The following is a 12,637-nucleotide window of genomic DNA, read 5'->3' on the forward strand; positions in this document are numbered from 1 at the left end:
GTGTGATTTTCTACCTCTTTTACCATCTGATTTTAGTGAGTTTAATGTGGTTGACCATAACGTATTAAGTATTTAGTGCAAATTAGATTCCTCATCAAGTATTCATGGTCATTCTAGGGATTATGCTAACACAGGCAGGCTAAAGGCTAACTTTAACTCAAAATGTCCACCCTGTTAGTGTCCACCCTGTTAATGTCCACTCTGTTAGCCCTATTCAACTAACAGTGGGTAATTTAAATAAAATACAATTTAGGTGCCTGAGCTCGACCACTATGTTTTTCAGCAAGCTAGATATGTCCTTTAATAGAACATTAAAATATAGATAAAGCAACAATTTATTTTTCACAAGTTATGAAGTCCAAATGGCACCCTATTTAAAAAATTACCCAGCACACCGAATTATATGTCTATGAGCACACTGCATTGTGTGTTTTTGCATAACAGCAGCTATGTTGGTAACAAACAATATTATGAATGCCTTGGACCGAAAGCAGCGCTGTGCTGCCCTGTTTGTTGATCTGTCCAAGGCATTTGATTCTGTTAACCATTGGCTGCTGTTGGGCAGGCTAAGTGATGTTGGTATGGCTCATGAGTTATCAACAGCCTGACTCAGGGAAGAGGCAACTGAGTAGGCTATTGTATTGTAGACTATTGCCGCGTTCGTAAATTGTCCGGAGCGCACACTGGGTTCGACGTCATAATGCAAGCATGTAATTTGATTGGACTAGAGGCAGTCACGTGGACGCTCCAGCGCTCTCAGAGCTAATTTACGAACGCGGCCTATATGAGTAGACTATTGTATCGTCGACGATATGAGTAGACTATTGTATCGTCTGCATAAAGATGCACTTTAGCTGTAGATGTCCTTCCCAATGTTATTTCTAAAAATTGCCTTTAAACAGCTGCAGACCTCATTATATGGTCTAAAGTTTGTTCTCAATGCTAAGAAAACCAAATGTATGATCTTTTCCAGATCTTAGATAAGCATTCATACCTTAGTAAGTAAGTAAGTAAGTAAGTAAAGCTTTATTTATATAGTGCCTTTCGTACATGAAATCAAAGCACATACCTTAGGAGGAGACTCAATTGAAAGAGTATCATCCTATAAGTACTTGGGTATTTGGGTGGATGACAGGCTCTCTTTTAGAGTGCATATTAAGAACCTAGTAAATAAACTGAAGGTTAGGCTGGGTTTTTATTATCGAAATAAGGCCTGCAGGGGCGGTTAGGTGGCGTAGAGGGTTAAGTGTCGACCATGTAACCACAGGGTCGCCGGGGACATATCCTGCATGTCATCCCTCCTCTCTCACCCATCCTTCCTGTCTAATTCTCCACTGCATCTATCAATAAAAATGAAAAATATGAATGGGACTGCCCCACTCAGAAAAAATAACTTAAAAAAATAATAATAATAAGGCCTGCAATCAAACAACATCATGATGTCCTCTGACTCCAGCGAATGTTCTGTCCTGGTCCTACTAGATCTCAGAGCAGCTTTCGACACAATAGGTCATGGAGTTATGTTAGATACACTTAGGTGGGTTAGCATCTCGGGGAGCACCTTAAACTGGTTGGCCTCCTACCTTAAAGAGAGAAGTTTCTCTGTGGCTGTTGGTCCTTCTCTGTGGCTGTTGGTCCCATCTGACCCCACACCCCTTCTGTGTGGTGTGCCACAGGGATCTGTGCTAGCGCCAATCCTCTTCGCACTATACATGCTCCCTTTAGGCCTCCTCATCAGCAAGTTCAGGGGTATCTCTTATCACTGCTACGCAGATGACATCCAACTCTATTTCGCCTTTAAACCAGATAAACTGGAGAAACTCAGCACCCTACAACAGTGTCTGTCCACCATTGAGAACTGGATGGGCAGCAACTTTTTCCAACACAAACAGAAGTGTTGATTGTAGCCACTGAAAACTCTGCTTCTAGAGTAGCCACGCACTTAGGGTCCCGTAAAGACAATGTGCGCCCCCACCTAAGAAACCTGGGTGTTATTTTTTATCAGTCTATGCATTTGCACAAGCATGTGAAATCTCTGACCCGTACCTGTTTCTTTCACCTCAGAAATATTGCAAAGCTCCGGTCCATTGTATCGTATGCTGAATTAGAACTGTCTGTACATGCCTTTATTTCATCCAGACATGACTACTGCAACTCACTGTTTACCTGTCTCAACAAATCATTTGTGGCTCAACTTCAGCTGGTCCAGAATGCGGCTGCCAGGCTTCTCACCAGGTCTAAGAAGTCATGCCACATCACCCCCATCCTAACATCCCTGCCCTGGCCACATCACCCCCATCCTAGCATCTCTGCACTGGCTCACGGTGCAACTCAGAATCCAGTTCAAAGTGCTGGTGTTCACCTTCAGAACCCTCCATGGCCAAGCCCCCGCCTACATCTCCCATCTCATCCACCCCTACTCATCCAGCCGGTCACTGAGGTCATCCGACCAGGAGCTCCTGGTCGTACCCAGGACCAGACTAAGAACTAAAGAGGACAGAGCGTTTGAGGTGACGGCCCCAAGACTCCGGAATGCCCTCCCCCCTGACCTGAGAGCCGCTCCTTCAGAACACATTTTTAAGCTGCATGTGGGGAGCATGGCACGTTCGACCTGCAGGGGGAGCCACAGGACGGTTGGTGAAGGGGATGGGGGCGTAATTGGCACCGGCAGATGCTCCACACGTTAGGGGTTATATCACGGGAGCATTTGCACTAGGCCCAGGAACGACAAAAGTGCCTATATGACAGGGGGTCTAAGCTTCGCATTTTCGCACCGGGAGACAGGGTCATTGTATTACTGCCCACTTCCAGCTCTAAATTACTCGCTAAGTGGCAAGGGCCGTTCGCGGTCACACGGCGAGTGGGGGAGGTGGACTGTGAGGTGGTGCGTTCGGATCGGGGGGATAGCACGCAGATATATCACGTTAATCTCCTAAAAAAATGGACCGAGGTGATCCCTGTCGCGCTGGCTACGCTACTTCCCGAGAGGGATGAGTTCGGACCGGAGGTCCCAAACGCTAAAATTAGTACCCCGGCCCACTTAGGAGACCATCTCTCGGCGAGTCAGCGAGCGGACGTGGCCGAGTTACAACAGGTTCGCTGACGTGTTTTCCCCCCTACCCGGTCGCACCACGCTGATAGAACACCACATAGTGGTGGACCGGCTTGGCACGGCTACATTTTATACGACCCTGGACTGTACGAAGGGATACTGGCAGATTCCGCTGTCGCCAGGGTCCCGCGAGAAAACAGCGTTCTCCACCCCACACGGTTTATACCAGTTCACCACGCTGCCGTTCGGGTTGTTCGGGGCCCCGGCTACGTTCCAGCGGCTCATGGATCGTATCCTGCGGCCGCACACTGCATATGCGGCGGCGTACCTCGACGACATCGTTATCTACAGCGATACGTGGCCGCAGCATATGCAGCGGGTGGCGGCCGTGTTGCAGTCGCTGGGGCGGGCGGGGCTCACGGCCAACCCGGCGAAGTGCGTGATAGGGCGGGGGGAGATTCGCTTTCTGGGGTACCACTTGGGGCGGGGGGAGGTGCGACCGCAGATAGAAAAGACCGTAGCGATAGCGGCCGCCCCACACCCCAAAACACGGAAGGAGGTGAGGCGGTTCCTGGGGCTGGCGGGCTACTACAGGCAATTTATGCCGGAGTTTTCGAAGCTCGCCAACCCCCTGACCGACCGCACCCGGTCCAGTGGTCGGTGGCGTTTGAGGGTATTAAAGCTGCTCTCTGTGGAAAAACTGTCCTGTATGCTCCTGATTTTAACATCCCTTTCTCCCTGCAGACGGATGCATCGGATAGGGGGCTGGGAGCGGTGCTGACCCAGCAGGTGGAGGGGGCCGACCGCCCAGTGCTGTACCTGAGCCGTAAGTTATCGGAGCGAGAGGGCAGGTACAGCACGGTGGAGAAGGAGTGCCTGGCCATCCGCTGGGCGGTCGGCGCCCTCCGGTACTACTTGCTGGGGCGCTCGTTCACCCTCTACTCTGACCATGCTCCCCTCCAGTGGCTCCACCGTATGAAGGACTCCTACGCGAGGATCACACGCTGGTACCTCACGATGCAGCCCTTAAATTTTACGGTGGTGCATAGGCCGGGGGTGCAGATGGTCGTGGCCGACTTCCTCTCCTGTTCAGGGGGGAGGGAGCAGGCTGGCGGCCGGGCACGCCCGGCCTTGGTCTGGTGGTGGGGGTGTGTGGGGAGCATGCCGCGTTCGACCTGCAAGGGGAGCCACAGGACGGTTGGTGAAGGGGATGGGGGCGTAATTGGCACCGGCAGATGCCAATTGAGTCCTCATCAAGCGCCCTCTTAATGTTGTGTTTTGCTTCCCTTGGGAGTTCAGTAGGTGGAGAGGCGGGTGAAAGAGTGACGGGAGAAACGGAAATAAAAGAACGACGGGCGGCCGAGATCAAAGAGAGTCGGCGAACCGACACGGAGACCCAGCTTCGGGCTCCGTATTATTATTTAAAGACTTTGTATCAAAAGTGATTATTGTTTGAGTGCGGAAAGGTGAACCCGCGAGGGCTATAAATAAACTGGCTGCGCCCTCTAACCCGTATCCCTGGTGTCCGGCTCCCTCTGTGCACTGAACCCGTTACACTGCAATTAAAGACTCATCTTATTAGGCAGGCTGGCAGTCACCCATAGCCATTTTATTGTTCCTGTTTATGTTCTGTTTACGTTGTCCCCTGTGGGGTCTTCGCCCGTTTTTGTTTTTGTTTTTAATCTTTGATTTTTGATTGCACTTTTCTTATTTTGATGTAAAGCACCCTGTGCATCCGTGCTGTGAAGGGCGCTATATAAATAAAGTTTTACTTACTTACTTACTTAATTTAGCAGTTATGAAAACACTTGTTCAGCCAACTGTTTTGCTCTGTGCTCTATTCTATAATGTTGTAACATATTTAAAGTCAATGTTGTTTCAGAATGGCAGTTGAATGTATCAACATTCCACTATGTTAAAAATAGGAGAGACAAAAAGCTGAATAGTTTAAAAATGAGTTTGAAAAATATACAGTAAATGTAAGCAACTCAAATTAGACATCTGTACGTTTTAAAGTTGGATTGGTGTGAGTAGCTTAAAAGCTGTAGGAGTCGCATGCAGAAACATCAATAATTGGTATAATAAGAATAAGTATGAGCAATAACAATAGTTGGACTTTCTGAAGCAAGCCCAATAATTAAGGTTCTTTACATTTTAAAAATATTGTGGTACACTCTCAGAAAGAACTGTGTTTTCTTTTTTTTCTTTTTTTTGAGGAGCACACTCTGAAGTTCTCTTTTGGATTTTGAACCCTGTAATATTTATAAAGGAAAATTGAGGCAGCTATTTGCATCAGCTTTTTGAGTTGGAGGTACCTTTTATAAAATGACATTAGGAATGTAAATAAAATAAGTTTCAGAATTATTATAATATAAGCTGCTATCAGTGATTTCTGCAATCACCAACAAAATGAAATAATTGTAAAAATGCATTTGAACACTTCTATGACTTATTAGTGGCGCTCAAGGATAAACATAAAGGCAGCATTACTTTTTCAAAACATGATTTCAAGCCCTACATCATTTGTTTACACACAAAAAAAAGAAGGAGCAATCCTTATTTCTTTGGTTATTATGATAAGCTACAACACATCTCCTGTGTTAAATTATTGTGATAAAAGTATAATTAATTTTAATTTTGCCATTTAGCAGACGCTTTTATCCAAAGCGACTTACAATTACGAATTACAGGGACATTCCCCCTGGAGTAACTGAGGGCTAAGTGCCTTACCCAAGGGCACACTAGTAGTGGTGTGGCTTCAGGCGGGATTTGAACTCACAACCTTGCGATCCCAAGTCCAACTCACTATCCACTACCACTACTAAGTATAAGAGTCATTAATCATAATCAAGGAGTATAATATAATAATATTATTACAACAACAACATTTGTTGTAAATCAACATTTACAATACTCTTTTCATTCAGGTATGAAAGAGCATTGCTTATATGATCATATTTTGTACAACCTACTAAGAACACACACACACACACACACACACACACACACACACACACACACACACACACACACACACACACACACGCACGCACACACACACACACACACACACACACACACACACACACACACACACACACACACATACACACACACACACACACACACACACACACACACACACACACACACACACACACACACACACACACACACACACACACACACACAAACTGAACCATCTGTCTCCCGCCTATCTAGCCCATCTGACGTCAGTAGTTTTGTGATATTTTGATCCTTCTCCATGTCGATTGGTTCCTTCGGTGACGTACTCTATGCCTATTGGCTAGCCTGTTCCTGTATATAGACAGACCGGTAGTGCCGGTGGCGGGACTTTCAACATTGATTCAGCTTTGAAGACTTGTGAGTTAGCAGCATTCAGTCCGTTCACAGCATATTATAACCAGAAGAGTAACAAAATGGACTGCTTGAACGTTCCAAAAATTCTGCCTAATTCTCCGCAGAAAGGCCGAGGACAAATTCAGGTAAGATCATGTCCACATGACTAGACTTGACCTCCTTCAATGGGATCGCAAACAGATAATATAAAATAATGTGTACTCTTTGCGCTCACTGATCAGTCCTCTATTGTTGTTTGCAGGTCATCTTCGGACCAATGTTTTCTGGTAAAAGGTGTGTATATAATGCTGTTTAAGCATTGTTTGTTTGAGATTATTGAAAAGTGAATGTGTTATTCTTTACAACTGCACTGTAAGATACACAACCGTACAACAGCTCCTTATGAGGCATACCGCCAAATCTGATGTCGCCCCTCCTTACGTCCGTGCAGTGCAGTAGAGTCTGCATATCACCATTAGCTACTCCAGGCGACATAATACAATCTGTTTGCTTTAACTCTGTCATTTTCTGTCATTAACATGGATTTCATATTTCATATTTCACAGCACTGAGTTGATGCGGAGGGTGCGTCGCTTCCAGATAGCACAGTACAGCTGCTTAGTGATCAAATACGCCAAAGACACCCGGTACTCCGAGAAAGGGATGGCCACACACGACAAGTAAGGAGAAGATGGTTTATTCTATGGCCGCGTTCGTAAATTGTCGGGAGTATGGGGTCAGAGATGATGCCGAGGTTGGAGGGGGTTACGGTGAAGCCATCGCTGTTGAGTGAGAATGTCTGGGTGCGAGGGAGAGAATGACTTTGGGCCGATGATGTATATTATATATGATATTTAGCATGAGTCATATACGTGCCATGACCTGTATTTTCCATCCAAAACACACATTATGCAAACATGGCCAAAGGGTATAGACAAGAGAGACCTCCCCAAACCACAGGACCTCCCAACACACCAGTTCACATCAACAACAATACTACTGTAACAAGTAACAGCAACAACAACGATATGCTAAACAATAATTGTTTCCATATCACTGAATACATAACTATCTGTTGCATTAAAACACACATTTGAATAGAATATCAGGGTTCCATTACATAGCTTTCATCTGTGTCTCAGAGGACAGAGCATAGATGTCAAAGTATTACAATAAGGCCATGTTGTTTTTTTGAGAACTTTCCACAATTGCATTGGCACTGCCCTAGCTTTGTTTTGTTTTTCAGGTGTAAATAATCTCCGGTGCTTATTGTAGCTAGCTGGCAGAGCAGTGTTATTTAGCATCCTGGTCATGGAATAACCTCCAGAACACACTAGGCCTACATCTTAATCATCTCGTCTCCCTGGGAGAGTTCAAAGCTCTGATTAAGAGTTGTGGGACAGAAGATCGCAATTGCTTTTCCTAAAATTGATTATTGTCTGTTTTTATTATGTTTCATTCTCCCATTCTGTAACCTTGTACTGGTACTGTGATTGAAAACAGGAAATGCTGAACCTCCATCCAAAAGGTCAATAAAACGGTCCATTTCTTTTCATGTCCCTTCCAGAAACACAATGGAAGCAGTACCAGCCAATCAGCTAGGAGACGTGCGTTCTCTGGCGCTCCAAGTTTGCGTCATTGGAATAGACGAGGGACAGTTTGTGAGTATGATGTACTTTGTAATGTGTATCGAATAGTAAATGGTAATGTCGTATTTGTTTCTCACAGAGGAATTCTCAGCATGGTGTCAATATGACCATTCCTAGGGCTTGTCTGGACCAAACTGTTCAGTTGAGAATCTCCAATCAAATGCTTTGTTATGTACCATGTTTGAAACGTCCCCATATAATCAACCCAAGATTATTCTAGATGTGATGTGATGTTCTAATGCTTTAGCGCGTCTCTTTTGTGTCCCTCAGTTCCCAGATACAGTAGAGTTCTGTGAGGAAATGGCCAACATGGGGAAGACAGTCATTGTAGCAGCCCTGGACGGAACGTTCCAGAGAAAGGTATGCATGCTGCCCAGCCCAGCCCGTCTGGGGGTTCTCTGATACAAGCTTGAATGACAACCGGAAGGCAGGAGGGACTCCCAGGGAAATGTGTGTTTAGTTATTTAAACATCATTATCTTGTTGCTGTGCATTTTAGTTTTTATCCAAAGTGATTTACGTTGCAGTGAGTTCATACATTTCACTATATATGGTCCCAGTGGGAATCAAACCCACAACCTAAGCGTTGTTAGCGCCATGCTTTACCAGCTGACCACTAGAGTATTACAGTACTAGGGAATAGGCACTGTATATAAATAGTGCACCTTTTCAGTAAGTATTTACTCCAGTTTAAACTAAACTCCAATTGACTTAAACCAAAAGCTTACCAAAACCTTTTTATTTTAACTTTACAGACAAGTTGAAAGAACACACAGAGTTAAGTTGCTTACAGTATACGTACAGTTACCACATACGCAGTCCGAAAAAAAGGTCTTTGAAAACGAATGCACCTTTTTCAATAATTTAATTGGAATTCAGGCCACATCCACAATCAATCATAATTGACTATTATTCTGAAATCCAGAGGTTTGTTAAATGGTGTGATGTTAACTGCCTGGTTTTAAATGTTAAGAAGACTGAGGAGATGGTGTTCGACCCCAGAGGTGTTGGGGACCACAGGCCTGTGGTCATCCACAAACAATCCATCTCCCAGGTCGCCTCTTACAAGTATCTTGGGGTTTTCATTGACAACTCACTCACCTGGAGCACTCATGTAGACAGCCTTTGTAGCAGATTACAACAACGACTACACTTCCTACGCCGCCTTAGAGTTCATGGTGTTGACCAAAAATGTATGCTACTCTTCTACCAGTCTGTCTTAGAGAGTCTCATCAGATACGGCATTACATCTTGGTTTGGTAACCTATCTGTACAACTAAGGTCCAAACTGGTCCGACTGATACAGACTGCATGGAAGATCATAGGGGTGAAAGACCACTCATCCCTGCAGTCTATTTTTGAACAGGCTACTCTCAGACAGGCTAATAGAATTCTCATGAATCCCTCCCATGTCCTACATGCAGAGTATGAACTGCTGCCCTCTGGGAGGAGGTTCAGAGTCCCCCGCGCTAGATTAAATAGATTTAAAAATTATTTTATTCCCGTTTCTGTTAAACTTTTAAACTGCACCAGATGAATGTGAACATATCTTGCTTATCGTTTTATTTCCACTCTTGTTTTAATCAGGTCTGCCTTCTGTTTGTGTGTTAACATTCTGTATTGTCTGTTGCTCTTTGTTGGCTGCTGTGGGGTGCAAGCCCAATACAAATTTCCCAGTGATGGGACAATAAAGTGACTTTTGACTTGACTTGAGACAGAACCGATCTTTTTCTTTTTCATAAAAAAAACTAACTTTTCCGTAAACAAAGTCGTCTCAAGAAATATGTGCGTCCAAACGAAACCTCTGAAAATGCTGAAACGCTGCCACAAATTACACCAAAAACAGAGAAGAAGAATGGAGCATGCGCAAAACTCGTGCGATGAACAATCACACAAAGAAGAACAATGGCGGAAAATACAAATAGACCCTACAACCCTGTAAGGTGCCGTTGTTGTTGTTGGCTGGGTTAGCGCATGCGGATTAAGGGAGAGGTGGGGCTATGGCGTCATCGGTTCAGGAAAGATGCGTATGGCTTGTAAAGACGGAAATGCAAGGGTGGCGTCTTCAGATTTGTTCACTCTGGGACCCGGTTTAAAAAAATAGCGTATTCAGGCTCCCAAAACGCAGTTCCGCATACGATAAAAAAAACGTTGGCAGATACACCAAAATTCGTCTCTGTGTTTACAAGGCCTCAATTCACTTCTGTGGTGACCTGACTACCTTGTGGTGATGACCTTTGACCTCTACACTGTTGTCTGTATTTGTCTGCAGCCGTTTGGCAACATTCTGAACCTGGTCCCTCTGGCGGAGAGCGTGGTGAAGCTGAACGCCGTCTGCATGCTCTGCTACAAGGAGGCCGCCTACACCAAGAGACTGGGCGCAGAGAAGGAGGTGAGAGGAGGGGAGGAGGAGTGGAGGAGAGGGGTATACTGCTGTACAATAGCATTGCATCAAGAGCTCATCAAGGGCTCCTGCAAAAAGAAAAAATACCTCGGGTTCAGGCCACAAACAGTGGGCGGATGGGGGATAGAGTGATGGAGGATAGAGTGATGGAGGATAGAGTGATGGGGGATAGAGTGATGGAGGATAGAGTGATGGAGTGGTCATGAGCTGAGAATGGAAGAGAGGACTCCTCAGATCCAGCTTGTCCTTCACAAACAACTCATGTACTCTGACCGGAGTCAACTTTTGTCTTTTTTCATCACCCATTCTATCCTCCTCTCTTAAATCCCTTGTTCATATCTCTAACCCTCCTCTCTTAAATCCCTTGTTCATATCTGTAATCCTCCTCTCTTGAATCCCTTGTTCATATCTCTAACCCTCCTCTCTTAAATCCCTTGTTCATATCTCTAACCCTCCTCTCTTAAATCCCTTGTTCATATCTCTAACCCTCCTCTCTTAAATCCCTTGTTCATATCTCTCATCCCATGTTTACGAGCTTCCGTTGTTATGGAAATAGAACATATTGTGGCGTCAGCCTTACTTCCTGCTCCTACGCCCCCAGGTGGAGGTGATTGGCGGAGCCGACATGTACCAGGCGGCGTGCAGGAAGTGTCACGGTGGGCTGACCGCGGAGAAGGAGAACAACAGCGCCCCCCGGAGGGACGAGACGCCGCCGCAGCTGGCCACGGCCAAACAGCTGGACGGCCGCGCCCCGAGAAAACTGTTCGCCTCGCTTCACCTCTGACGGGTTCACACACACTCCGTACGTCTGGACGTTCCATGTCGTTACCTGTAAACCTAAACGGAGACCTCACACTTCCGGTTCACACCAGCCAAAATGTTTCATTCATTCGCAGTTCAGAAGGCGTCCACATGGCGGCGCTGTGTAACGTAAGGCCGTGGCGTATCCCTGCGTTTACCAGAACATTTGAAGTTTGCCACTCCCACTGAGGGTGGATTTTTGGTCTCCAATAGCTGATTGATCTGTATAGTATCTGTGTCCTATCTAGACTTTTATGTGTGTTGTTTTTCTATAGCTTAAACCTATGTACATCAAGCCTACGTAACTGTAAATATTTCGGTGAAACAGAGTTTTAATTATTTTGATAATCATTTGTTAAAAAAAAAAAAAAATGCTCAACATAAATTGACCCACAACTTGCCCCCAGTGTCCACCATGTCCTTTCATCAACCAGCCAGTGTGTGAACCTCATTTGTAGGTGTCGAGCTTGCCTTTCCTTAAAAAGCAGATTATAATAATAATAATAATAATAATAATAATAATAATAATAATAATACCTTAAATACTACCTAAAAGCGCTATATAAGTTTAATGACTTATATAGCTCTTTTCTAGACACTCAAAGACGCTTTACAAACTGAAAAGATCGAGTAGTAACAATAAAAAGAAACAAAAGGTAAATAGAAGAAAGTATAGGGACCTAATTGAGGTAGTGCTGGGGACACATGGGAAGGGGTGGGGGAGGGGGAGAGGGTTAACTGGTGAAGGCGAGCTTGAAGAGGTGGGTTTTGACTCAAGGACTGAGGGCCTGTTTAAATGTTGGGAGGGTGTTGGCCTGTCTGATGTTGTTGGGGAGGGCGTTCCAGAGGGACGGGGCTGCGGCTGAAAAGGCCCCATCACCCCAGGTCCGGAGCTTGGTCCTGGTGGTCTTGATGGTGGTTTGGTCGTCAGACCTGAGGCAACGGGAGGGGGGGTGGAGGGGGACGAGGTCGGCAAGGTAGGAGGGGGCCAGATTGTTGATGGCTTTGGAAGTGGTGAGTAGGATTATTATACAATCAACCTTCATGCTAGTGCTTGAATATGGTGATATTATCTATTGAATATGGTGATATTATCTATTGAATATGGTGATATTATCTATTGAATATGGTGATGTTATCTATTGAATATGGTGATATTATCTATTGAATATGGTGATGTTATCTATTGAATATGGTGATATTATCTATTGAATATGGTGATATTATGAATGAATGAATCGTTTAATGACCACACGACCTAGGTCGGTGGAATTTGTTTTCGGTACAGCTCAATACAGCAGTGTCAAAAAAAACATACACACATTGCACATAACTCACATCTATTGAATATGGTGATGTTATCCATTGAATA

General features: G+C 45.0%; 1 protein-coding gene across 1 annotated transcript; it reads left to right on the forward strand.

Moving 5' to 3' along the window:
* Positions 1–6,483: 6,483 nt before the first annotated feature.
* Positions 6,484–11,248, forward strand: tk1 (thymidine kinase 1, soluble; the record flags this gene model as incomplete). Its single annotated transcript, XM_080524946.1, has 7 exons — positions 6,484–6,558; positions 6,675–6,706; positions 6,979–7,092; positions 7,980–8,073; positions 8,332–8,421; positions 10,333–10,452; positions 11,066–11,248. Exons 1-7 carry the CDS (start codon positions 6,493–6,495, stop codon positions 11,246–11,248), a joined length of 699 nt encoding a protein of 232 aa, XP_080381072.1. The 5' UTR covers positions 6,484–6,492.
* Between the last annotated feature and the right edge of the window lie 1,389 nt (positions 11,249–12,637).

The sequence above is a fragment of the Nansenia antarctica genome (assembly GCF_963989245.1).
Source record: "Nansenia antarctica genome assembly, chromosome: 2".
Classification (NCBI taxonomy): Eukaryota; Metazoa; Chordata; class Actinopteri; order Argentiniformes; family Microstomatidae; genus Nansenia; species Nansenia antarctica.